Raw genomic sequence first — 26,523 nt, forward strand, 5'->3', positions numbered from 1 at the left:
TGATAAAAATTTAATTTTTTAAACGTGAAAATTTATAAATTTTTAAAAAATGTAAAAATTTAAAAAAAAATTTTAAAATTTAAAATTTTAAAAGATTAAAGTCTTCCCGAAAATTCCCGAAAAATTGGGGCTGCAAAATAGTATGCCGCGGCACATAGATAACCCACTCCGGCAATATAATGTTACTCAATAAACGAACAGCCCCCAATTCAGAATTCTACAGACCTGAAATTTTCACAATTAAAATCTGCATGCATTTCATCACATAAAATCTCATTTTATAAGCCATATGAATGCACAAACCTACGAATGAGAAGATGCAACTTGTAAATTAGTTTAAATTGCTCGATTTAATGTCAAAAGATTATTTTTCATATAAATGTCAAGGCAAGCAAGTCACATTAGATATATTATGTCTAAAAGATTGAATTCGTCATCACATCGACTATCAAGTCATAAAAATGGAACTAAAAATAATTATGGAAATAAACAAAATTTTTTGTATCCAAAAATTGTGAAGTGCGGATGAAGTTTTGCGGACTCTATTTTTTATACATCAAGCTGTTTGTTGTGTCTCGTGTCGATTTTTATCGCTTTAAAATTAGATCATAGTTCTCCAAGTTGGTTTTCGTTTATTGACCTCAATTCTAATATTTTGGAAATTTGATGTTTTTTTAGAATGTTTTATTAAATTTTTTGAAATTTTTTATAGTTCAAAATTTTTTTTTTTTTTTTTGAAAATTTTAGAATTTTTAAAAATTTTTCAAAAAAAATTTGAAAATTTTTAATCTGATTTTTTGCGTAGCTCCAAAAAGTTAACTACGTAGAAATAACCAAAAATTCGGCATCAAGCTAGATTTAAGATAGTCTGGGTCCGATCAAAGCTAGTGTGTCACGGTACATAGATTGCCCAGCACTGGTGTTACACTTGGCATTGGCTATTTGCAATGAAGATACCACTTTTAGGTACCGTATTGCTCTTTCTGTTACGTTTTGTTTGGGTATTAGGGTGATTAGGGTTATATAGAAAGCTTCAGACCCAAATTAAGAGATGTCATGGACTGGCTGTCCAAATATAAATAAGTATGTACAATTCCAGATATTCAGCATATAAAAATGTGGGAGGATATATATTGTCATTCCTAGAGCTTGAGTTTGATTCTGATTTTAAATGAAGCCGAGTCAACTTTTTGATAAAAAAAACCCGAATCGACTTCAAGCTTTGTCATTACATGATGCACATAAAGTGGAAGATGGGAATAGATAAAATAGTAGATATGCGTTATTTAATGAATGAATGAACGACCAACCATTATTTACCTTTTAATTGATAAGCTTATCAATTTTAAAAAGAAAGCCAATTAAATTTTGGTGATTTTGGAAGTAAATGTTTCAGTTTTGTGGAAGCATTTTAAAGCTATAGAAGGTAAAAAGCAGTTTAACAAGTGCAATAAAAGGCAATTTAATTGGTTATAGTCTGTTAATAATCAAATCTGCCCTAAAATGCATTAAAATGGATAATTCCTGCACATTATCTGATGCTCTAAATTTACTGTCATCGACTGACTTTATTGCATTAACAAATAAAGTAAGTGACGACAAAAATGTTTCAATTTCCTTCAAAATTCCCGAAAATATCACTAAGCAGCTGAATGAGACGTTTTTTGCGCATTATTTTAAGGATAAATCCACAGTCGTCATTTCATAATTTTGGAAGAAATGTCATTAAGAAAACTACAAACATTTGAAACTTTTTTTTTTAATTTTTTAAATTTTTAAAATTTTTTTTTATATTTTTTAAAGTTTTAAAATTTTTTTAAATGTTTTAAATTTTTTTTTAAAATTTTTAATTTTTTTAAATATTTTTTATTTTTTGTTATTTCTTTTTAATTTTTTCAATTTTTTCTAAAATTTATTTATTTTTTAAAGTATTTTGAATTTTTTTTAATTTCTTTTTAAATTATCGAATCTCATTTTAAAGATATTATAATAATAATAAATATAAATAATTATAAATAAATCACACCTTAATAAAATATCAAAAAAATGTCTTTAAAATTCAACTTTCCAAAAAAAGTTTCATAAAAAAACCGTTAAAAAAAATATTCAAAAACTTCACGTCAACATTATTTGGTCAGAAACTTTACCAAACAACAAAAAACAAGATTCACTCCACTCGGTATAAAAATTCAGTAAACGCTCACAAAATCAATTAAAGCTTTACATTCAGTCGTCAAGAACTCATCAAAAAATCATCAAAAAAAAATGGGTAGAGATCGAAATTTCGGCCGCAACCGCAATCAGCAATCAAATTTTGGCACAATGATGTCCAGCGGAAGTGGAAATAATTCAATGTTTAACGATTTTGAGCCAAGAAATAATCGCGGTGGACGTCCAAATAATCGAGCGACTCCATTGTTAAATTTAAGACCGGGATCGTCACGTATGGACGATGATGAGGACTTTACGGCTGATACATACGGTCCAGCAAAGAGTTATGGATCGGGTGGATCATTGGGTATGGGCAATAAGACACCAGAACAAGTTGCATTTGGTAAGTTCCGTTTTTTAGGTCAAAATGGATGCTTTGTTTGACATTTTGAGATTTTTTTGAATTTTCCTCAATTTTCCCTCAATTTTCCGACAATTTCCACTAATTTTCCACTTCCTCCCACAGACAATGAGTTCGAAAAGTGGGAACAGAGCTTTGCTGACTGGAAACTGGTAAGAATCCCTCAAAAATTCCAATTCATCCCCAAGCCTTAATCCTCAATGTCCATTTTCAGAACAACCGCAATCATCCCGACCCCGACCAATATCGTGTCTATGAACAAAAGTTCCTCGACGTACGCAGTAAGCTCCTCAAAAAACGTCGCGAAATTTACGGCGAAGGTGGACGTGCTGGTTCCGGTAAGAATCCATTTGACAATCAACTTAATGCTGCTGATGCGATGGCAAATTCAATATTGTCAAAGTTTGGTGCGGCAGCTGGTAATGCTGGACGAAGGAACAACAACAATAGTCAGGGTGGTGGTAGACAAGGAGGAAATAATGGCGGCAATAATGGAGGAAATGGCAACAGAGGCAATGGAGGTGGAAATAATGATATTTTGAATAATGAGCTGTAAGTATTGATGCTGTTGGATATAAGGGGATGTAGGAGGTGGGGTATGGACCTCATGAAGGTCCTGGAAGATATAGGGGGTAGAATTGGATCTTGGCAAGCCCTAGGCATGCTCAACTCTGACATTAAGTCAGTTTTATGCCAATTCTACCTTCTATACCTTCCAGCCCTCCTCCTTCCACCAACAAACCACCAAACCCACATCACTAACCAATTTCCATTCAATTTCAGCATTCTCACAGCACTAAAGGTCATCAGCGGTGGTATGGGTGGCAACATGGGCGGCAACATGGGCGGTCCAATGAACAACATGGGTGGTCCAATGAGAGGCGGTGGTCCAATGTGTGGACCAATGTTTAATCGTGGTGGATATGGTGGCGGTTATGGTGGAAACTATAATGACGGTCCATATGGTAGTGGATATGGTCGTGGGTATGGACGTGGTTATGATGGTGGATATGGACGTAATGATGGAAGAAATGGACGACGTGGTGGGGATAATAGAATGGGTCCAAGAAATGGCAATCCAGGACGTAATGATCCAATTAAGAGTGATAAGAAGAAGAAGAAGAAGAAGCCAGCTGGAGAAAAGAAGCCATTAAAGGAAGGAGAGATGTAAGTTTGATAGATATGATTTGGATAGGTCTCATGATGAGGTCCTTATAGAGGAAATGGATATTCTGTTGAGAATTTCGGATAAATTGATGGAATTTCCATCAATTTAGACTCTTGAGAGAGTCTATCCATCAATTGAGACTCATGATGGAGTCTATCCATCGGCAGACATGACATAATAAGCATGAATCTATGGAATCGACTATAATCTGACTGAATATTCAGTTTCTGAGTGATGTTTGATGATTTTGAGGTAGAAAATGCATCAGACTATATGCTGGACTGTTAAGGCTCACTTAAGTGATGTCCAGGTACAGGCTGTCCAGCCAATACCCTCTAACTCCCCCTACATACCCTCCTATCAATCCCTCAAGTCATAAACCTTACAAAATGGAACTGAATTCATCAGAATTTCGATACAGATTCACAACAAACATGCTTAACATCAAGCCACAGTCACTTAGTTACGAATGGTTCATCATTGCTAGGCACAACCTAGTAAAATGTCCCAAATTTACAATAATTTTTCTAAAAAAATTCTTTCTGAATTTTTCTTTATTATAGCGACTCACGCATACCATTCCTCGATCGCATTCCAACCATGTACGAGGAAGCTCGCAATGCTGAATGCCCAAAACTTTTGTCAGGTTTGTAACAACAACAACAACAATGGTTCTTACTGAGAATTTTATGAGAATTATTTCATAAAAAAATGTTCTTGGTGAACCTTGGATTATTTTTAAAAGTAGTTTTTAGGGTTTATGGATACCTAAATGTATAGTCGATTATAGTAACATGAATATGTGTTACTGTTGTAAGGATAATACTGATTAATCTACAGGAAATGTAAGGATTTATTGATGTAAAGTCAGTGAATCTGGATAATGTTGAACTAATGTTATCATTAAGTGTACTTTATGATTTTTATTTAGTTTTCTGGATAATTCTTATTTTTTAGCAAGGAACAGATGATCTGTTCAACTGCTATTTTAACGAATTATGATTCACAGTGAATCAATAGGAACTTATCATTAAATTTCATTTAGATTAGTCAATTTAATGTTTTAACCATTATAAGATAGAATTAAAAGACAAATATTACCATTGAAAAATAGACTTAAAGTCAAACTTTGGAAAATACTATTATGGAACCTATATAGTACAGATAATCACAGTCTGCGTATATCCAAATATCACAAAACAGTTAGTCGATCTGGAAACAGGACGGCATGACTTTGAGTTTGTAATAAATTCACCTTAAAGACGACTTGACTCTGTCCGAATCCGGCATTAAGACGGCATACATAGTGCCAAATTAGGCACCGAATTCAAGATGACTTGATTATGTCATAATGAAGAAAATGGCACTAAGACAACATGACTCTGAGTTACCTAATTTAGCACAAATACTGCATGACTCTGGTATAGTGCTGAATCTAGTACCAACCCGACGTGATTTAGACATAGTGTGATATCTGACACTCAAGTCAGAGTCACGCCGACCTAGTGACGAATTGATTATCTGATTTGTGATATTCGGGATAGTTTTACATTAATAAGAACATACAACGAACATATGTCAATCTAGAACTCTGCTAGAAATTAAAGCAATTATCAATTTTGGACATAGATCTTTTTAAATCGAGGATGTTGAATATCCTGAGTAATCATATGATCAATCCTATTTAGTCAACTAAACCTCAGATATTTGATCAATAATTCATACCAAAAAGTGTTGTGCAGATCAATAACCTTGTGATCAGTTTTGTTAGTGTTTTGATTTTTAAATTGATTGGCCGATTTTCTGGAAGATACATAGCGTAGTGATGGTCAAAAAAGCTGTGGTTTACGTGACCGACCGCAATTCGGCTGAAATATCACGTAACTTTAGCCGATTCTGACCTCCGCCATGATTCTGGCCCAGACCAGATTTTCCATAATTTCTACGCTTTGTAGTTTCCAGGCTTGTGCTGTTCGAGAACTTCAAATTCATATTAATCACATCTATATCCTTAGCTTTACCCAAATCTTGTTAGATCCATAAAAAAAATTAATTTTTCTATCCCACAAATCTTAATAAATCCTCTCATTTATCCCAAAAATAAATCAGGCGCAGCAAACAGACGTCTCAAAATTTTAAAGGAACTAAAGGACGCTGACAAATTGAGTGACAAAGAGAAACTCTTCATGGAATATGCTGAATATGTCTTCAAAAAACGTGACGAATATTACAAATTGCATCCAAAAGAGGATAAAGCAGCCAAAACTGAGGATGTTGCTATGGACGATAAGGCTGAGGCAAAGACTGACGATGCAAAAGCTGGCGATGCAACAACAACTGCTGAAGCAGCTAAAGCTGAAGATGTCGAAATGAACGAGGATGAATTACTCAAAGATTGAAATTAAGCACATTTTTGGAAGTACTTTTTTGTGAACTTATGGTATTGTCTTGTGAATTTGGAAATTGTCAGTTTTTTGAGATTGAAATAAATTAAAACTTACCAAGAATTTTTATTTAAATTCCAAGAATTGAAGCGATTTTTGACTGGATTTTAAGATATTGCAGGAATTAATGAGGAATTTTGAGAATTTACAGCTGTTTTGTACAATTCACTGGATATTACTGAAGCTAGTGTTACTAAAAATATATTCTGTTGTTCGTATCCTACCTTATGTTTATTCAGACGCATACATGGGTTTATTGAAGACTAGGGATGCCCAAAAAGTGGGTTGGTAAAAAGCCTGCATGACTTCGAACCGGATTTAAACCAAAAATGGTAGAACTTTAAGAATCCGAATTCCAAAAGTCCAAAAATGGCACCTCGACTATGGAGTTGCCTTTAAATAGAAGAAGAGGCACCTAAAATGAAGTCCAGACTCTAGTGAAGGTGCTGTTAACATTGGATTCATTCCAATTCTGATTCAAACCGAATCCAAGTTACCAAGTCATAGTCACGTCGACTATAGATCGAATATTTGATCAATTAACAAACTTATGTCATTTAAGCTTGTTAAACTGAGTCGATTGTTCCTTATTATAGAAGGCCTTTTGCAGCATTCTAGGCTCTTAGTCGGAGCATGGTATTGTAAGTAAGTAAGTATTGATCCTTATTCGACTAGTTATATGTAGTGTTATGCCTGTATTTCAGATGTGCAGGTTAGCAGTTTCCGGATGTTACCTATGGTTCGTTCAGGTTTGGATGTTTGCGTTTTTTGTCTCCTAGACTGCATTTTTGGACGAATCCAAGTTGTATGTATAGTCCTAAATACGACAAATCGGCTCATGACTGACTCTATTAATGGCTGTCCTTTGCCAATTGTCAATACCAAGTGCTACACTGTCTTTATCAACAGTCTCCTTCCAAGGTGCAACATGTTCCCAATATATAGATCATCAGACTCTTATACAGCATCCTTTCCAAAATATATCAAAACAAAAGTATCTCATCATCACTATCCGCGGTTTAAAATCCACTCTCTTTCAGTCTTCATCTCTCAATTCCCAACATTACTCACTATACTCTATAATTTCTCTCAAATTCCCCTTACTCAAAAGCTGCATTAAAATTGTTCTCTCAATTTATACACAAAATACCACTTACTTAACATTGTATGTTGACTACGGATTCAGTCTGTTATCGAAAATTTAATTGAAAAGTTCAAAATTATCAAAAAACTTAAAATTTCTTAAAAATTTAATTTAATTTGATTTAAATTTGAAAAATCCACACAAAAAATGACAAAACAGGAAATTTTTGTCTTTCCCGACGAGGAAGAAGCATCAAAAAAATTAAACCGAAAAGCTAAAGAATCTCCATTTATGATAATTGGTGAGTAAATTAAGGCATTAAGCACAAATAACTAAATTGAGTGCATTAAAATAATTTTTGTGAACATAAATTGATGTGGATTCAGTTTGGATGAAGATAGAGCACATTCAATAATATTATGATAAATATGACCTTCCAGAATGTCATGAAGGGAAAGTTCTTCTTTTTTCGGTGCGTGTAGCCTGCACGTGTAAGGAGAAAATGAGCAAAAAAATGTTTTTATTACTTTTGCGTGTGGAAATTTTATTTTTGTTTTGATTGGGAAAGTTGCGTAAGGAAGGTTGAGTGATTTTTAGTGAATTTTTGAAAAATTTCGTGTAGATTATGTCCAATTTTGCCAAAAATTGAATAATTCTCATAAAAACTGGATATTTAGTCTACCTAAAAGGGTACATGGTGTATTAATGGTCGACAATCCGGTCTCAGGTCAACTTGACTGTAAACTCAGGCCTAACTTCATAGAATCCTACTTCAGGTCAGAATCCAATTAATATCGGATCGGATTTTGCCTATTTTTATGAAATTTCATGGTCATGGTAAGGGTAGTACCATAAAAAATTCTAATCGACTAAGTACTACGTGCTAGATTAATGACAGGAATTTGACAAATATTGTCTTGGGTTTTTCTGGTATTTCTTGAATTTGAACAGAGTTGCTGAAAAGTCTGGTTTATTTATGAAATAAAACTGTAGAAAATCGATTTTACAAGCAGTCTAATTAACTATTATTAGCATGCCAGTAAACATGAATGCACATCTACGTAGACAACATGTAAATGAACTTTTGATGGGCATTCATGAATAGATAAATGTATGAGTATACTTGAAGGAGCTTACTAAGTTAAAGTATAAATCCCCTTAAAAATAGGTCCCATAAATCTTGATTCCAAAAATATTCTCATATCTTACCACTTCCAATAAAATTGTTAGCAATTTCATCATTTCATGCCTTATTTCTCAGAATGATTTTTTTTTTCTTTTTGTTGTTTTTATTCCGCACGTTTCTTGTGTGTTGTTTTTCTGTTGTTTTGAAGCTCGTGCAAATAAGAATGGGAAGTGATGAAGTTCGAAATTGAAGAATGAGAATAAATTTATGATTCTATGAAAGGTGCAGTTACACGTTGCTTAGATTACTCATATTTATTTTTGAAAAAGATGTACAAAAATGTTATTTTGAATTTTCTTCAAATAAAATCGAACTTGAAGCTAATGGGTTCATAAATTTAATCTATTTAAATTTGTTTTGATCAGTTGTTAATAGGTTTAGTCATCAGTCGGATGATATTGAAGACTAATATACTACCAGAAGGCACACGTCGTGGAAATTATCGTAAATCATGATCAAGACTGAAGGTCAAACTTATGCAAACCCTTAGACCAGAGTTGACAGTCAACTCTGCCTTAGACTCAAATTTCAACTATTACATGTACATCAGAATGTACGACAGGGTGTATACGAAATGAAACAAACCTCACCCAATTTTAAATACAATTTATTTTGCTATTAAAATCACATTAAATTGAATTAATTTCAACACAGTATTATGTCATAATGATTACCTTGAGAAGTACATTTAAGAGACGTTCTGACTCAAATGACATTCAGTTGTGCTAATAACCGACATGACAATTTGTTTTGAATTTTGTTGCTGTTTTAAGATTACTCATCTGTATTATTTTCATATGACAATTGTTATCAATTATTAGAGCTTATAATGAGGCACTTTAAGACAGTTAATTGAAATTTTTATGGATTCTTGTTAGGGATCATAACTGTGTTTTGATTAAAATTGACAACATGAGGGTTTTTTTAGGTCGGAAATCTCGTTAGAGTTGGCAAAGCTTAATTTTGAAGGAACTTGAATATCCATAAATTACAAATTACAAGATTATTGTTACTACTCAGCGATATCTGAGGTCAAAGTGTCGTTAATTAACAACCTCATATCAATTATCTTATCAGTAATTTATCATTCGTATTTCCAACAATATAGACCAATTAATTTGGATTGGAACCGGCTTCATACCAAAACTGGAAGAACTCTATTGTAGATTCCATTCTAAGTAGGTGTCTTGACCTTTTTTGAGGAGCCCGGACTGGAATGGAGGCGTCTTTTAGGTATATAAGATGACGGACTCCTTTTGCCATGCCAACTGTGCTTGATACCCATTTTAAGTTGATTTTGAGCATGAATCCAACAACAAGTCGACACCAGACCCGACAATATTCGAACAAGGCGCAATGAGCATCCATAATTGTGTCTCAATTTCACCATAAAAATTGCAATAATGTCATTCAATTTCCACTAATTTAATCAATACAAAATAAACAGCACTGATAAGAATTATCGCAAAAAAAAAACAACAGCAAAAAGTCACTTTCCATGCTAATCTAAAATTAGATAAATTTCACTTACGAAACAGACTCGTGCTTGTTTGTATTTTTGAGAAAAGAAGGCCAATCTGATCATAAAAGAAAAATTTCCACTTCTTTTCGCTCTTTTCTTTCATGACGTGCAGCAATAAAAAATTAAAAGAGGAAAATTTTTCTCATTTTTTATAATTTTGTTTCTCGACCGAAAAGAAGAATTGGCCATAGACAGTCTGTAATTAATGATGTTGCGATAAATGTTTTTTGGGATGAGAAATTTTCTGTGCAAATTGTGAAATTGTTACAATTGTTTTGTTGCCTATGGAGATGATGGGAATGCCTGCGGGACATTGCAAAGGCAATATCCAACTCTAGACTGGTTTAAGGTTTAATGTCAAATCCACAAGATGCTGTTCTGAAGCTGCTGATGGCTGACAATCCGATTCTAAGTCAGCATTGCTTTGGCTTCAAGTCAAATGGTCAATAATCCGGCATCAAGCTAGTTTGACCCTGTTTTTGGGTAAAAATTGATAAAATCCGATTTCAGGCTGCAGTAAAATCGACTTGAGTCCGGATTGTAGACCCTTCCTCCATCTTGTGCCTTCCCAACAGACCCTTAAGCCAACTGGCATGCTCATGTTGTTCACATCGACCTTCTTCTTCCTCCCAATCACCACGTGAGTGTCTGTTGTCGTAAATTCATCTCATAAAAAACAGAGAGAAAAAAAACCCAAAACAAAAACAGAGAGATTGTTTAAGTCCGCGTGTGCTTCCGTTTGACGTAAATATTTGCATGTGATACACGATTTTCTTCTTTTTGACATAAATAAGTTTTATCAAGTAAACAACAAACAGAGCAATTAAAAGCTGTCGGATCAAATTTATGTTCAATGTGAAATTAATTTAAAAAGAATTTTTTAGTCATGCGTGACTTACTTCTTACTTTCTTGACTGGGGCACACGGGGGATCCATTGCCGCGTTTAAAGAACGTCTGTAGACAGCTCTATCTTTCGATAACTTCTGTCAATTAGGGATATTGAGAACTCTAGTCATGCGTGACTTATTAAAGAATTTGTTTTTTTTACAGGTCTTACTGGTCTTATTGGTGCTTTGGGATACTCAGCTTATAGATTCAAAAATCGTGGATCAATGTCAACATCAGTTTACTTAATGGTATGTAGAATTATTAGACAATTTAATGCTGCTCATATTCAGGATCGGAACTGGACGTGCTTCAAAAATCTCTTTTTTTTGAAACACCCACCGTGTCCCTCAAGAATTTATAGCAGTTCCTTCAATAAGTTCCAATATTTTTTATTAATTTTTATCAAATTTTAGCAAACTCGTGTCGCTGCACAAGGAGCTGTTGTGAGTTGTCTGGCCCTCGGTGTTGCATACACAATGTTTAATAATTATGTACTGCATAAGGATGAAGACAACAAATAGATTTATTGACAGTATCTCAGCTGATTACAATTAGAATTAATGGACAAATTTATGTTAGGGCAGAAAAAAATATATTTGAGTGAAAAAATTGGTCATGTTGTGAATTATTGTGCTGCCTATGTGTATGACAAATTCCAAGTACCTCACCAAATTGCTGTAATGAATCATATTAAGATGTATGAACTCAATGAATTATTTTTAGAATTTTTGTGTTAAAAATTGTTGAAAATTGGAAAATCCAGAAAAGCACACGGCGTAGATATGACCGAAAATCTGGCTGACAAACTGGTTTGAGGCTGGATTTCAATAAATTTGAATCAGATCTAGAGTCAAGATGGTCTGGAGTTGGATTTTTGGGTATTTCTACGTCGTATGCCTTAATGGAATATTTTTTATATGAAATATTAGTTTTGGAACTATGTTAACTTATTATTTGATCTTATGTGGACTATTTTGGGTAGCTTGGATGCTTTCTGCAAAGCAAAAATTGAAGTTAAGTCAATATGAAGCCGTATTGCCGAATTCATTGTAGAACCGACTCCATGTTGGCACAATGCTGTCCCTACGGCATGTTTTTGGTCTTTTGGATATCACCTACCACAAAGCTGATATTGAATGGCAATATGAAGTCAAAGACACATTATAACCAACTCAATTCAACATCTATGACTACTTGTAGTCCTAATAAGCATACTACCTACCCAAAAAAAGTTCACAGCATTAGTATCTCTAGTTATAGTCATAAAATATCAATGCATTTATTCAGAAAAATAAATCAATTTTTATTATTCTCTTCATTTCTAATCATTAATTTAATTACAATAACAACAAGTATATTAGTCTTTTAGATTACAATTCATATTTCAGGCTAATTATTAATAATAATAGTATAAGAATAGTCAAGAACGTTTCTTTGGATAAGCAGCAAGGTACTTAGAGAGAAGAAAGAAGTTTTGGAAAATAATTTGGCTCCTCCCTTGTGCCTTCATTTTGTTATAGTCTTTACACTTTTTTATCAGAACTGTTAATTTAAATATTATTTAATTTTACAATAATTCAACATGATTTCGTTCACTTATTACGTTACGCGAGATAAGAATTTATATTTCCACCACTTCTTTAACCTCTCTTCTCTAAACTTGTCTCAAAATATTATGCTTACTCCCCTTTCACATAAAAACCGAAGAAAACAAGTGAACTATGCTTGAATTTAAAAAAAAATGATATCTTCCAGCTAGAACAAGGAAGACAATTATCATAGATAAGTAAATATTGTCACCTAAGTTACAGTTTATATTTATGCCCGGAAGGCACACAGTGTAGAAATAGCCTAAAGTTCGACTCTAGGTCAGTGAGCCCCAGTGGATAACTTGACAAAATGTCTAGCTAGACCTACGATCGTTATTAGTTATTAGTCGTCATTAGATCTAGCTACACATTATGCCAAGTTGTCCATTCAGGGAAGCTCTGGCTCCAGATCAGATTCTATGAAATCCGGTCTCAGACCAGAACCAAGTTGATATGGAGCTGGATTTTCGGCTGATTCTACGCTGTGTGCTTACCAAGATGTATTCTATATCAAAATTCAGCACTTGTCGTCTATCTAATTATTTATTTTAAAGCACCATCCATGATATTTGATGATATATTAAGTACATTTTAAGGTATATTAAGTGGATTTATAGTACATTTAGGTTTGCATCCAGCATCATGCCAGATTCACACCTAAAATTGTGTAAGTACATAAAAAATTGATTCTAACTCTCATAAGCTTCCAAAACTTCAGATTCGTACCCTAAGCCCTCTCACACAACTTCTGAAAATCATTCACAACCAAATGATTCATAACTTTACGAAATCGATTTAAAGTACATGGCGAGTCACAACCGCCAATATCAATAGCCTTTGGATATTTATCATTTGAATTAAAATAATAATAAACCTTAACATCCATATCGATACTCGTATAGCTGCTATGGACCTCAATTGCCAATGCCGATGCAAAGTCAGGCTTATTTGTTGTCTGATTCAGGATGTTCATTGCATTCATAAGATTAACAAGCGTGACATCATGTGCTGAATAGATATTTACAGCATATTCTTGCGGTAAGCTGTTCTTCTTGCTGAACATATTTTCCATAATTTCAGTCATTAATGGACCTGCTTTAATTCTCTTCATAAATGGAGTTTCCGTAATCAGCCTTAGGTATCGTTCAGCAAGTGGTAAAGTCTTGGATGGAAATACACCTTCGGTCCAGTCAGGAAGTTCCCATCCTGCTTCCTTTTCAGCCTCTAATGTGCCATGAAGAAGCTCAACATCCAGTAAATTGCTGATATTTATGCCTGTATGCAGCGACAGGATCCTGTATAGTCCTTGATTGTTTTTATCAAGTTGACGTACTTCCTCGGATTTCATGACTTCATCGTAGACTTCATCATATTTTGGACATTCACGTTTTTGGGCTATTATGTCGTCCATGTTACGTGGTATTGTGTAGATTGGAACTGGCTGCCATGGTATTGGCAGGGGATTGAAGTTCTCGAGTGGTGGCATGAAGCTGGAATTGAGAAGATTGAAAGGGAAATTGTTAGGGTTTTTGGATATAAATTGACAGAATTGTTGCTGACAGGCAAAGTGACTGCTTTTAGGTATCGTTGTGATATTTATGTGCTGCCTTCTTAGCTGTTAGGGTGTAATGCAACTAGGGATTTCAATCCCGAGACAAAATCTCAATCCAAGGATTACGGGATTGAAGCTTCTCCAATCCAGGGACTTCAGGACTGGAAAAACGTCTGGGATCGAAATGCGTCCCCAAGCAATCGTGACTCTGATTAAGTCAGGCTGTCTTAAACTGAATCTGACATCAAGACAGTGGGTCTCGAGATGGGTCTCAAGTAGGACCTCGAAGTGGGTCTCAAAGTGTGTCTCGAAGAGGGTCTCAAAGTGAGTCTCGAGGTGGGTTGCAAGATGATTCTGAAGGTGTAGATCTCAAGTAGGGTTCCGAAGTAGGTTCCGATATGGATCTCGATGTAGATTTTGATATGAATCCCGATGTGATTCCCACTTAAATCTTCAAAATTGATCAATTTCGAGACGTTGTGAACCTTTAGTCCATTCTGGATGCATTTCCACATTTAAACCCATTCAACCCGCTATATAAGCATCAAAATGACATTAACCACATCTAGTCACATTCCATCGACACCTAATGACATCCCTAAATCACCCTACATCCCTAAATCATCCTACATCCCCAAAAACCCCAACATTCAAACACTTACCCAGCCAAAAACGACTGTGCACTCATAATTGTCCGATCCTTCCAACTAGACTTGACCGATATTGACTTTTTCGAATAAAATCCGTTACTCGGGAACAACTTTAAATATCGATGATGTAGATTCTTTCCTAAATTGTACATCTGTAGACTTCCAGCATTGGTCAGCGCACCCAAATCATGATTTTGGACGTCCGTCAAGTGAAAATCTTTTGGATAAATTCGATCGGGAAATTTTGCGCCGTGTCTAAAAATGATCTACAAAAAAAAAAAATATTGGATATCCGTTAATGACATCTGGCTTAGACGCATGCATCAGGTCAACATTATTGACACAATTGCTTCTTATTCTTATTTTTTTTGTGTCTATTTTTAGTTCCAATTTTTTTCACTTACGTTAACTTGCTTCAATGTCTTCATATCCTCGTCCGTATTGTCACCAAATGCCATATATGCAAACATAAAGGCAGCAATTGACACGCCGAGGACCGTCACGGAGATCATCATTGCACGTCTGTTGTCCATTTGATGATCAAAATTTAAAAAAAAGTTAAAAAAAAAAGATAAAAAAAAATGAGAAATTTTTTTTTGTGCTGATCGTGCTGTATACTGAATAACTGAGAGAAGTAAAATCAGCTGTGGGTACAGTGAAATGTCTCAAAAATCAGCTCCGCCTTATTATTTTTTTGTTTTTGTGTCACTTACTCGGTATTTTGGATGATTTGGACAAGTTTGGATTGAAGAACTTGATAAAAAATAATTTTAAGCTGTTGGCTGAGGTTTTGGGGTAATTGACGCATTAAATATTGGAACTGACACTGTCTACATCACTGAATAAATGGAGAAATTTTAATTGTGTACGGGAAAAATTTGAAAATTGAGAGAAAAATTGTTGTTTTTGATGCGAGATTTATCTAGAGAAGTTGGTAGACGTGAGGCAAAGGAGCTGATGCGAATGGATTTGAAAAGAATTGAAGAAGCAAAGTTAACGGAAAATTCATTTAATTCACATAGTCCTGCCTGAAAAGCTCATTGAGTCAAAAATCCAGACACAGGTCAATTTAACTCTGGTCTGAGCTTGGATTAAATGTAATCTGACCTGAGTCAAGAGTTAAGCTAGCTTTAAGATGGATTTTCGGTCATTTCTATGCTGTGTACTATTCGAGTCAAGTGAATCGTCTTGAATTCACTGTAAAGCATGTTTTGTTCCAGATCATAAGAATTCACGATGACGAGACTGCTACCGAGATTTTCCTAGTCTAGTCTAGAATTCTATAAGAAATCGAGACTTTAGGAAGCCTTACTAGACCAACGTGACTCTGACTTGATATCAAATTTAGTTCAAATCAGTTATACCGGCCTGATTCTAGATTTTGGTACAGATAATCGATTTGTACTATACAAGTAGTTTTAAGCAAGCTTACTGCAGACTTTCCAATGGACGTTTTGTATTCCCCAACTCTGCACGCTGCATGATCCAGGCAGCGTACCTTGCTACAATTTGTGTGTCGCGAATCACACAATCCGAGTTGTTGTGACTAGAACAGCGAAAAATCAACCGAATCCAACTAGACATCCCTGGGATTGAACCTGGGTCGTTAGAACGGTAGTCCGACGCTCTAACTACTTGACCATTGCCGCTTTTTCACTGCTGTAGGGATCAGTAGATATCCACCATATCCTATTTCAGGACTAATAAATCAATGTAAGTTTCAGGTAGTTAAATGATTCATACTTGGTATGACTTCATTGAGGACTACCAAAAGTCCTCCTAATTCAGGTAATCAGATTCTCATCAGAATCTCAATAACATTGACTTGAATTCTCACCACAAAATTCCAATTCCGATTTCGTGTTGTAAATAAGTTTTTGCATCACTTCCTTTATTTTCAGTGTTTTTGTTTACAAATTTCACACCAAATGAGACATAAAATCCAAAACAATCTCATGAGAATGTGAATATAAAAGGAACGGAGATTGTTATTGTTGTTATCATTAGCTTCTTAAGCATCAGTAAATCCATAGAAGTTGTGTAAATAGCCAAAAAATTACAAAATCGTTAAAAAAATTGAAAAAATTCATAAAAATTGTGAAAAAAATTGAATTTTTTAATAACAAATCCCGACAATATCAATAATTGTCGCTAGTTCCAGTAGTTGACTGCAGTTCCGTCAACCCCATCTCCATTCCACACCCATCAGTTCCACTAAACCTCCCAAAACATTTCACAACAATAAAAATGAGTCATCAAATTAAAATAAATTTAGAGACTGAAAATTCAGCCTCACAACAGCCAATAATAATTTCATGGACAAATCCATCGACTGACAGCACATCACAGCTAGTCAACATAAAGCAGGAAGACGAGCTGCACATTATCTCACAAATTATCCAAGAAGTTCCACATCCAGCGAGTAAAAAATCAACAGAAATTGTCAGTCCAACGAGAGTTTTAAGGAGTCATGGAAAGGCAGCAGTTGCTGTGGCTGTTAAGGCACCACCAAAATCCAAAAGAAATTCCAAATCACAGCCTGCGGAAATGTCTAAAAAGGTCGTTGACAGATCTTCAAAGTCTATGGACATGTCACCAACAAATGGACATTCAAGTCCATGGATAACGACTGTTAAGAGGAAGAACTCAAAGAGTCAAGCTAAAAGCAATAAAGTACAGGTTATTGAAGGTCATTTGGGGCCGAAAGTGTCGAAGAAGTTGGTGAAAATTCTACCAAAGGTAGATGATCATGAAAAGTCAATTGATGAGTCATTAAAGGAACCAATAAAGGTAGTAACTCCAAAATCAGCTCCTAAAGCTGCTCAGCAGTCAAAGGATGACCTGCTAAATGAACCAACGAAGCTGCAAAACTCAAAATCAGCTCTTAAAGTCACTCAAATGTCAATTGAGTCACTACAGGAACGAGCTAAGTTGATAAACTCAAAATCAGCTGCTAAGACCACTCAAAAGTCAAATGAAGATTTGCTAAAGGAACCTGCAAAATTGCCTAAATCCAAATCAGCTTCTAAAGCCACAAACAAGCCAAAAGCCAGCAAAGCATCAAGGAAAAGGCAGCTGAAGAAGGACAAAAATGGAAATTCCTTAAAAATTGACAATTCGTGTAGTTTAGTGTCGAATAACTCATCAATATCCAATCATAGTCAACCATCTTCAGTCCTGGAAGCTGCAAATGACATTAAAATTGATGAAACTCATATTAAGAAGGAAGAGGAACTAGATATAGCCATGGAAATTGACGACAAATCAGAATTGACATCTCAAATTGTCCAAAAATCAACAATACCTAATCATAGTCAATCATATTCGCCAATGGAAGTGACAGTAGACCTAAAAATGAACGAAAAGTACATCAAGGAGGAAATGGAACTGGATATTGTCACAGAAATTGAGGACAAAGGAGAATTGGCACCAGATTCACATCAAATAGTCAAAAAATCAATTATATCAAGTCTCAGTCAGTCATCCTCAATAATGGAAGTTGCAATTGACCCAAAAATTGACGAAAATCATATAAAAAAGGAAGAGGAACTGGATATAGCCATGGAAAACGATATAAAACCAGAATTGACACCAGATTTATCTCAAACTGACCAAAAAGTGATACAAATTGAATACATTGGATCCTTGGCAGTCAATAACCCTCAAAACAGCTCAGATTCAGCATTCTTACCTATCAAGGATGCTGCAACTGTCAAAGTTGAAGCAATTATCAAGGATGAACCAACTATCAAGCATGAACCAGTCATCAAGCATAAACCAACTATCAAATCCGAAGCAATAGACGAAATTACAGTAAAAGTAATCAAAATTGACCCAAAAACAGCAATAAAGCCTGAACCAACAGATTTAACAACATCCAGCACGTCCAGCAACCTAGAAACCACATCAAGTCCTCTAAAATACTTCAAAATTGAGTCTAGTCCATCAAAGAGCTACAATTCAGCACCAGTTGTCCAGCATGACATGAAATTTACTCCACTATCCAATTTTATATCCGACAATCAAGTCCCTAAATGTCAAGAATCCTCAAAATATGAGGATGATTCCGACGACGACGACCGTCTGATAATTAAGGAAGATGACGTAGAGACCATAGACATATCCGACACCGATGATGAAAAACCCGACGAATCAACACCAAAAAAATTCCAAAATTCATGGACAAATCTCACAAATCAGTCATTGACCAGCACAGACTCAAACAGCCTCACATCCAGCAATCATGTCTCAATATCATATCCATCAATTGATGGATCAACAAGCTTACAACCACCAGTCATACAATTTTCATATCAATTTCCAATGGACAGTCAGCACTCGGCATCATCAACACAAATCCAAAAGCACTTTATGTCATCTGCAATGGAACCGATTCATAAGAATTTGGGACAGCAGTCGACATTTGGTCAGTTGTTTACTAATGGTGTACAGTCATCGTCTAAGCTTAGTGTGATGGATCGGTCGAAGGTTAATGTCAGTCCACATCCGTCGACAAGTCAGGTTGGGGTGGCAAGCACCAGCAATAAGCCACAATCCAGCAAGAATTCATCAAAAATCACTTCAGATTCTCATAAAATTCCAATAATCCCATACATACCGTCAGCAGTTCCATCAAGACGTATGTCAACAACATCATCCGATGGCAGTTCCTCAACATCACATCCATTCCAATGTAAAATGTGTATGGCCATATTTAAGCGTAAAATTGACATGATTCATCATTTAAAGTCACATTCGGAAGCAAAATTTGAGTGTCAACGATGTGGCATGAAGTTTAAGTTTGAAGGATATTTTAGCAAGCATGAATGCATAGCCTGTGAACTGTGTGACAAGACATTTGTCCTTAAGCAGCAGCTAAGAAATCATCAAAGGATAGAGCATGACATTCAGATGGAAATGTACGAATGTGACCTGTGCGGTAAGAAGTTAAGGTACCGGCATGGTGTCCTGTATCACATGTCAAAGACACACATGAAGTATCTTGAGGATAAATACGAATGTGACATTTGCGGCAAGAGATTCAAACTTAAGGAATCAATCAGGCTGCATGTCAAGAATCACGAATCAGTCATCGAATGTAAATTGTGTGACAAAAAGGTCAAAAGAATCAACCTTAATGTCCACATGAAGAGTGTCCATGTGACGGAGAGGAAGTTCAAGTGCCGGATATGCAGGACAACATTTAAGACCAAAGAGTGCCTTAAAAGTCACATCAGGACACATGAGAAGAGCTTCGAATGCACCGAATGCGGTAAGAGATTCTCAAACAAGTCACATTTAAAGGAACACATGGAATGGCACCGAAATCCTGAAGCTTACAAGTGTAAAATATGTCATAAGGCATTCGCACAAAAGTATTGCCTTAAGGCACACATTAAGTTACATGAAAGTGGACATTTATTTCCGAAATTTAAATGTTCATCATGTCCGTACTCGACAGACAAGACTGAAAATTTAGAAAAGCATGAGATGAAGCACAAAAGGCAGGAAGAGAATGAAGAAATGAGAAAAAATTGGCTTAAATGTGAAAAATGTCCTGTAAAGTTGAAGAATAAGCTGAAACTTGCTACGCATTATTGGAAGAAGCACAGCGAAGTCATGCCTAAATAACTTTTAATCAGTATCTATGTTTTATGCCTATAAAGTGACAAATAAAGACTATAAATGCTATTACTTTTTTAGTTCTTTTAAGTTTCAGATACTTTAAATCCTTTTATTTTACTGAGCTTTATATTAATACACTTAAAATACAGCAGTGCTAATTACTGAAAATTTAAATTATATCCTTTAAAATTACAGATTATTATGTTGGCCTTTAAATTGGAATTTAGCTCGACTTCTCTATTGAAGAACCTCGCTCGACTCTCTTATGAAGAACCTCGCTCGACTTTTCCATAGAAGAATTTCGCTCGATCCTCTATGAAAGAGTCTCGCTCGATCCTCTATTGAAGAGGAGTCTCGCTCGATCCTCTATAGAAGAGTCTCGCTCGATCCTCTATAGAAGAGTCTCGCTCGATCCTCTAAAGAAGAATCTCGCTCGATCCTCTAAAGAAGAATCTCGCTCGATCCTCTAAAGAAGAATCTCGCTCGATCCTCTATAGAAGAGTCTCGCTCGATCCTCTATAGAAGAGTCTCGCTCGATCCTCTATAGAAGAGTCTCGCTCGATCCTCAATAGTAGAGTCTCGCTCGATCCTCAATAGTAGAGTCTCGCTCGATCCTCAATAGTAGAGTCTCGCTCGATCCTCTATAGAAGAGTCTCGCTCGATCCTCTATAGAAGAGTCTCGCTCGATCCTCTATAGTAGAGTCTCGCTCGATCCTCAATAGTAGAGTCTCGCTCGATCCTCAATAGTAGAGTCTCGCTCGATCCTCTATAGAAGAGTCTCGCTCGATCCTCTATAGAAGAGTCTCGCTCGATACTTTATAGAAGAGTCTCGCTCGATCCTCTATAGAAGAGTCTCGCTCGATCCTCTATAGAAGAGTCTCGCTCGATCCTCTATAGAAGAGTCTCGCTCGATCCTCTATAGAAGAGTCTCGCTCGATCCTCTATAGAAGAGTCTCGCTCGATCCTCTATAGAAGAGTCTCGCTCGATCCTCTATAGAAGAGTCTCACTAAACTCCCATCAAAAGCCTATCCCATCCCCATCTCATCCCCCCATCCTTACTCCATACTATCATCCAAATTATCAGTATCCATGTCATCATCTGTATTCTGTTTTTCAGCATCACTTTGTGGCTCATAAGCCAATTTCAATGGACTTATTACGACACCATCAAAGACACTCATTTCAGTGATTAAATTGTCCTTTTTATCAATACCAAGTATGACTTTATATCCACCATGTTTAAGGACACGAAGTAATGTTTGTGCTGTCATGCAGAGATTATCTTGTTGCTCTAATGTTAAGCATGTATGTACACGAACGGGGACATTTTCGCATGGATCAAGAAGACCTGATGAGCCAGGAAGAAACAATCCGGAAGCTAAAAGTTGAAAGACACGACGAAATGCTTGATTTATGGACAGCGCCTGACGATTTGCATTGGACAGAATCGCAAAATTAGCCAAAAGTTCAATCATCCATGGATTCATGACTGAGAATGCCTCAAAGCGTGTCGCAATGTCACGTAAAATACGAATCAGCACTTTGACACTTGAATTTGAATTTTCTTCAAAAAATCGGATATGCCGAATGGCTGATAAGCTGTTGACGAGATGCTTTTGCATCTCTGGATTCTCAACTTTACGGATATTTGGTGGAACTGTGGCAATAAGGATGCAAACGCGTGCTTGCCAGTTGAAAATGTCAAAACCTTTTTCAGTGATCTGGACAGTAATCATTTCCGTTTTGGATATGACTTCCGTCTTCATGCTTTCCTTAAGCAGTTCCTCAACTTTTTTCGACAGTGCCTCAATTGACTCTTTTGTTGGAATTGTCTTGAAGATCACGACGACATCAGCGATATTCTTGCCAGTTCTCATTGTTCCTTTCTTGTAGCTGCCGACCTGCCTGACTTCCTCTAACTGGCACTTGTCAAAGTCACCCGGTGCCACGACTAAATTGTCCAGAACTGTTGTGACTTTATTGAGGAGATTGTTAAGTGCCTGCTGTTCCTTATCGGTCGGTGTCAAGTCTTGATTACGTTTCGTCAGGGCATTAAGCAGTGCTGTATCATCTGGTGCTGGATTTGATGCGACTCTCGGGAAGTGAACCGAGTGTTCGATGACATTGAGGTCGAATGGATGTCGAGGAACTGAAAATATTTGTTAAGGATGAGTTGAGAATTGTTTAGTCCAAAATATTCCGGTTGAGGACATAAAGTCATTAAATACTCACTAAAGGATGTCTTTTTGGTGAAGGTTCCACGCATACCAACACGAGCGCCTGTACGACCGCCACGAATATTACCACGGACCATCTTTGAATGCTGATTAATGAATTTTAAGGAATTGAAACTTTTTTATAGACTGAGAAAAACTTTTGTATTGATTAAAAGTTTCCGACTTAATAAGCAGTTGATGCCAAAGATGCGGAAAGTTTCGCATCTTCTATTTTTCGCATCTCTAAAGTTTCGCATCTCCAATTTTTCGCATCAGTTTTTGTTTTTATTTTGTCGAAACAAAAACTTTTTTTCAATTTTTTTACTGTGACTTAACATGGACGGTCATGTATCGGAAGCATCAGGCACACGCGATAAGCCAATTGAGTCGGAAGAACGGCTCAGGAAGAAGATAAAGCAGCCACGGGAGCGTAATTATGGTGTAAGTCATGAATAAATTTTTGTATAGCACTTCCGATGACTAATTTCATGTCCAAAATATTCCCACAGTCGACATCAAATGATGTTGTTGTTGTAAATCCATCACAGTCACAGTCACAGCCACAAGATCATCGACCAACTGAGACGGATGATGATGAGGAGAAGGAAATACTCAAATATGGAGCAAAGCACGTCATCAAGCTATTTGTACCCGTTACACTGTGCATGATGGTTGTAGTCATGACTATAAATTCTGTTAGTTTCTATACAGTTAAGGATGTCTACCTGATTTATACGCCATTTCATGAGACATCACAGGATACAGGTGTTAAAATATGGAATGCATTAGCTAATAGTATGATTCTTATGGTTGTTATCATTATTATGACTGTACTGCTTATACTGCTGTATAAGAATCGATGCTATAAAATAATTCATGGATGGCTTATCATGTCATCCTTTATGCTGCTCTTTCTGTTCTCATATTTGTATCTGGAGGAAGTTCTGCGTGCTTATAATATTCCTATGGATTATCCGACGGCTCTCTTTATTATGTGGAACTTTGGTGTTGTTGGTATGATTGCTATACATTGGCAGTCACCGTTGAGGTTGCAGCAGGCTTATTTGATCTTTGTTAGTGCATTGATGGCTTTGGTGTTTGTTAAGTATCTGCCGGAGTATACTACTTGGGTAAGTTTATGATGTTTTATAAATTAGATCAAGTCGAGCTGAACTCGGCTCAAGTCGAGCTGAATTCGAATCAAGTCGAGCTGAATTCGGATCATGTCGAGCTGAACTTGGTTCAAGTCGAGCTGAACTAGGATCAAGTCGAGCTGAACTCGGATCAAGTCGAGCTGAACTAGGATCAAGTCGAGCTGAACTCGGATCAAGTCGAGCTGAACTTGGATCAAGTCGAGCTTAACTTGGATCAAGTCGAGCTGAACTTTGATCAAGTCGAGCTGAACTTGGATCAAGTCGAGCTGTACTTAGATCAAGTCGAGCTGAACTTGGATCAAGTCGAGCTGAACTTGGTTCAAGTCGAGCTGAACTTGGATCAAGTCGAGCTGAACTTGGATCAAGTCGAGCTGTACTTAGATCAAGTCGAGCTGAACTTGGATCAAGTCGAGCTGAACTTGGTTCAAGTCGAGCTGAACTTGGATCAAGTCGAGCTGTACTTAGATCAAGTCGAGCTGATCTTGGATCAAGTCGAGCTGATCTTGGATCAAGTCGAGCTGATCTTGGATCAAGTCGAGCTGATCTTGGATCAAGTCGAGCTGTATTCGATTCAAATTGAACTAAACTTGGACCAAGTTGAGCTGAATTTGGATCTTCTTGAGTCGAGCTGAAGTTAAATCCTCTCAGGTCGATCTTAAGTAACCTTCTTTAATCCTAAAATTTACATTCAATCCCCCCAGGTCGTCCTCGCTGTAATCTCAATCTGGGATCTTGTAGCTGTCTTATCACCACGCGGACCACTCAGAATTCTCGTAGAAACAGCACAAGAACGAAATGAACAAATTTTCCCAGCACTGATTTATTCATCAACTATTTTATACTCAATTGTTGGAACCACAACACCAGGAACTGAAACAGGAACTGAGACGAGAAGATTGAATGATAATCAGGATGGTAAGTGCCAATAAATTGAGGAATTAAGCCTTAAAATTGACTAATTTTACATCTCTAGCTGATCAAGCAGGCTTCAATCAAGAATGGGCCTCAACAACCCGTCAGCGTGTCCAACAGCGTCAAATTGAAGTTCAAGCCAACGACCAAAGTCACCCGACTCAATACCGAACTGTGACACGTCCACCGAGTGATAATCTGACAGAAGCTCAACGACATCAACAGCAACTGGAAGAAGATGAACGCGGCATCAAGTTGGGACTTGGTGACTTTATATTTTATTCAGTATTGGTCGGTAAGGCAAGCTCATATGGCGACTGGAACACAACAATTGCCTGCTTTGTTGCCATTTTGATTGGTCTGTGCCTGACACTCCTCCTGTTGGCTGTCACACGTAAAGCCCTTCCAGCACTTCCAATCTCAATCACATTTGGACTTTTCTTTTGTGTCACAACCAGTGTGCTTGTTAAGCCATTCACTGAAACTTTGGCTGCCGAGCAAGTTTTCATTTAAAAATATTCATTCCGACTGTTTAGGACTGGAAGTGATGAAAAAAGACTTTTTTTGTAATCAAATTTAAATAATTTAATTAATCCAAATGAAATTAATCATTAAAGATGCTTATTTAATCCAATTAATACTTTATACTTTATTAATAATAATAAGTTGCTTGATATAATAACCAGTGTTGACAGGACTTTGGGAGTTCGGACTCCACATTGGAGTCGTGCCAACTCTGAAATGAACATTTTTGTAATCTTATGCTAGGTTCAATAATAAATAAAGAAATTGATTAAAATTGATAATTTGGAAATTTTGAATGGTTTTGGGACTTAGTAGCAGAATACACCTGAAGAATTGTTCATTCATTACATAATAAGGAGGTGTAGCTGGAAGAGGTGTAGAGGGCATTTGGGGGGTTTAAACTCCACTAATTTCTTACCAGCTTAGAACAAAATTTACTGAAATTGATAAAGAAGTAAGGAAGATCAAGCCCTCAAAAGTGCACACATTCCTTTCGGAATTCACAGTAGTAAGGATCATCAGCCAGTGATTGTTGACACCAATCCTAAACCAAGATCCATCTATCATCCAAAGTTGCCTGCCGACAAGGCTGTTGGTACCTTTTACCAACGTTCTACTGACAGTCGATAGTAGCTGTGATTAATAGCCGACGTTTATTGATGACATCTGCCATTGGCATCGATCAGTGCCAGTTAGTTGGTAATGGAAATAAATATGAACTTTAAGTATTCAGATCCGAAAGATGTACATTGCATTAGATGAGTCTCGGGAATAATGACAATTTGACGAGTGAGGGTTCGCCAACTTACCGGTCTCAAACCTAGACCTCGAGTTTATAGTGGGATTCAAACCACTGCTGATCCGAACTGATGGTAATATAACTGACAATCGATAGGCTTTTGTTTAAATGTCGTCGGACAATTGCCAACTCTGCCAATGACCATCAAGTTATGACACCAAATTTTAGCCAAGTACCTTGTCGACAGAGTCACCTAACTGAGACAATGTTAAGTAATTGTCAGAAGAACTAACTTTTTTATGAAAATAGTTAATACAATTCTAAATTTCAGAAACATTAAGCCTAACTGGTCAAAATCAACAAATTAGGAATGCTTACATAAGATTCCTCAATAAAAAGTAACCATTCTGTGTTGCTGAACCTACAGCCATTACTTCCAACAAATATCTATGTCAATGTGCCTAATACAAAATGTTATTTAAGTCACGACCACCTTCCATCCATCCTTTAAAACTAATTAAGTTCTCATTTGTTTAACTAAATTGTATGATTAATATTCAAGGCTTAGTTCCATCGAACAGAACTAAAATAAAAGGAACTAAGCACTAGCTCTGCCTTATCAGTGTTAATTTTTCTACCAAAGTGACCAAAAAGGAACTCCAAAAATTTTAGTCATGTTAATTTTTATAATAATT

The 26,523-nt window shown here is 36.1% G+C and overlaps 6 protein-coding genes across 6 annotated transcripts; 4 read left to right on the forward strand and 2 right to left on the reverse strand.

The window, feature by feature from the left end:
- The first annotated feature begins 2,104 nt into the window (after positions 1-2,104).
- On the forward strand, positions 2,105-6,268 carry LOC139089690 (heterogeneous nuclear ribonucleoprotein A1-like). The gene is made up of 6 exons (XM_070639283.1): positions 2,105-2,554; positions 2,678-2,724; positions 2,787-3,124; positions 3,356-3,739; positions 4,304-4,386; positions 5,850-6,268. Exons 1-6 carry the CDS (start codon positions 2,266-2,268, stop codon positions 6,137-6,139), a joined length of 1,431 nt encoding a protein of 476 aa, XP_070495384.1. The 5' UTR covers positions 2,105-2,265; the 3' UTR covers positions 6,140-6,268.
- A 1,097-nt stretch (positions 6,269-7,365) lies between these two features.
- Positions 7,366-12,183, forward strand: LOC139089731 (HIG1 domain family member 1B-like). Its single transcript, XM_070639330.1, has 3 exons — positions 7,366-7,569; positions 11,028-11,113; positions 11,279-12,183. Exons 1-3 carry the CDS (start codon positions 7,476-7,478, stop codon positions 11,384-11,386), a joined length of 288 nt encoding a protein of 95 aa, XP_070495431.1. The 5' UTR covers positions 7,366-7,475; the 3' UTR covers positions 11,387-12,183.
- A 10-nt stretch (positions 12,184-12,193) lies between these two features.
- LOC139089730 (lysosomal acid phosphatase) lies at positions 12,194-15,490 on the reverse strand. Its single transcript, XM_070639329.1, has 4 exons — positions 15,370-15,490; positions 15,061-15,178; positions 14,669-14,922; positions 12,194-13,944 (listed from the first exon to the last, which is right to left on the reverse strand). The coding sequence occupies exons 1-4, from the start codon at positions 15,462-15,464 to the stop codon at positions 13,182-13,184; spliced, it is 1,230 nt and encodes a 409-aa protein (XP_070495430.1). The 5' UTR covers positions 15,465-15,490; the 3' UTR covers positions 12,194-13,181.
- A 1,022-nt stretch (positions 15,491-16,512) lies between these two features.
- Positions 16,513-20,385, forward strand: LOC139089693 (uncharacterized). The gene has a single exon (XM_070639286.1). It carries the CDS (start codon positions 16,904-16,906, stop codon positions 20,285-20,287), a length of 3,384 nt encoding a protein of 1,127 aa, XP_070495387.1. The 5' UTR covers positions 16,513-16,903; the 3' UTR covers positions 20,288-20,385.
- On the reverse strand, positions 20,348-22,676 carry LOC139089695 (interleukin enhancer-binding factor 2 homolog). Its single transcript, XM_070639288.1, has 2 exons — positions 22,515-22,676; positions 20,348-22,431 (listed from the first exon to the last, which is right to left on the reverse strand). The coding sequence occupies exons 1-2, from the start codon at positions 22,594-22,596 to the stop codon at positions 21,338-21,340; spliced, it is 1,176 nt and encodes a 391-aa protein (XP_070495389.1). The 5' UTR covers positions 22,597-22,676; the 3' UTR covers positions 20,348-21,337.
- Positions 22,677-22,765: 89 nt separating this feature from the next.
- Positions 22,766-25,329, forward strand: Psn (presenilin). Its single transcript, XM_070639287.1, has 4 exons — positions 22,766-22,939; positions 23,008-23,628; positions 24,354-24,567; positions 24,626-25,329. The coding sequence occupies exons 1-4, from the start codon at positions 22,835-22,837 to the stop codon at positions 25,075-25,077; spliced, it is 1,392 nt and encodes a 463-aa protein (XP_070495388.1). The 5' UTR covers positions 22,766-22,834; the 3' UTR covers positions 25,078-25,329.
- Positions 25,330-26,523: the final 1,194 nt, after the last annotated feature.

This window comes from Chironomus tepperi, unplaced genomic scaffold (assembly GCF_022539635.2).
Source record: "Chironomus tepperi strain 1889 unplaced genomic scaffold, CSIRO-AGI_Ctep_v1 contig_195, whole genome shotgun sequence".
NCBI lineage: Eukaryota > Metazoa > Arthropoda > Insecta > Diptera > Chironomidae > Chironomus > Chironomus tepperi.

What these genes read in the sequence shown, in the direction of transcription:
- LOC139089690 (XM_070639283.1), top strand. Translation starts at nt 2,266, where the DNA reads ATGGGTAGAGATCGAAATTTCGGCCGCAACCGCAATCAGCAATCAAAT. An exon ending in GATATTTTGAATAATGAGCT is followed by an intron (nt 3,125 to 3,355) that starts GTAAGTATTGAT and finishes ATTCAATTTCAG; the next exon opens with CATTCTCACAGCACTAAAGG. An exon ending in ATGCCCAAAACTTTTGTCAG is followed by an intron (nt 4,387 to 5,849) that starts GTTTGTAACAAC and finishes AAAATAAATCAG; the next exon opens with GCGCAGCAAACAGACGTCTC.
- LOC139089731 (XM_070639330.1), top strand. Translation starts at nt 7,476, where the DNA reads ATGACAAAACAGGAAATTTTTGTCTTTCCCGACGAGGAAGAAGCATCA. An exon ending in ATCTCCATTTATGATAATTG is followed by an intron (nt 7,570 to 11,027) that starts GTGAGTAAATTA and finishes TTTTTTTTACAG; the next exon opens with GTCTTACTGGTCTTATTGGT. An exon ending in CAACATCAGTTTACTTAATG is followed by an intron (nt 11,114 to 11,278) that starts GTATGTAGAATT and finishes ATCAAATTTTAG; the next exon opens with CAAACTCGTGTCGCTGCACA.
- LOC139089730 (XM_070639329.1), bottom strand. Translation starts at nt 15,464, where the DNA reads ATGCGTCAATTACCCCAAAACCTCAGCCAACAGCTTAAAATTATTTTT. An exon ending in CAAATCATCCAAAATACCGA is followed by an intron (nt 15,179 to 15,369) that starts GTAAGTGACACA and finishes AATGGACAACAG; the next exon opens with ACGTGCAATGATGATCTCCG. An exon ending in GCACAGTCGTTTTTGGCTGG is followed by an intron (nt 13,945 to 14,668) that starts GTAAGTGTTTGA and finishes TCTCAATTCCAG; the next exon opens with CTTCATGCCACCACTCGAGA.
- LOC139089693 (XM_070639286.1), top strand. Translation starts at nt 16,904, where the DNA reads ATGAGTCATCAAATTAAAATAAATTTAGAGACTGAAAATTCAGCCTCA.
- LOC139089695 (XM_070639288.1), bottom strand. Translation starts at nt 22,596, where the DNA reads ATGGTCCGTGGTAATATTCGTGGCGGTCGTACAGGCGCTCGTGTTGGT. An exon ending in CACCAAAAAGACATCCTTTA is followed by an intron (nt 22,432 to 22,514) that starts GTGAGTATTTAA and finishes AAATATTTTCAG; the next exon opens with TTCCTCGACATCCATTCGAC.
- Psn (XM_070639287.1), top strand. Translation starts at nt 22,835, where the DNA reads ATGGACGGTCATGTATCGGAAGCATCAGGCACACGCGATAAGCCAATT. An exon ending in CACGGGAGCGTAATTATGGT is followed by an intron (nt 22,940 to 23,007) that starts GTAAGTCATGAA and finishes ATATTCCCACAG; the next exon opens with TCGACATCAAATGATGTTGT. An exon ending in ATTGAATGATAATCAGGATG is followed by an intron (nt 24,568 to 24,625) that starts GTAAGTGCCAAT and finishes TTACATCTCTAG; the next exon opens with CTGATCAAGCAGGCTTCAAT.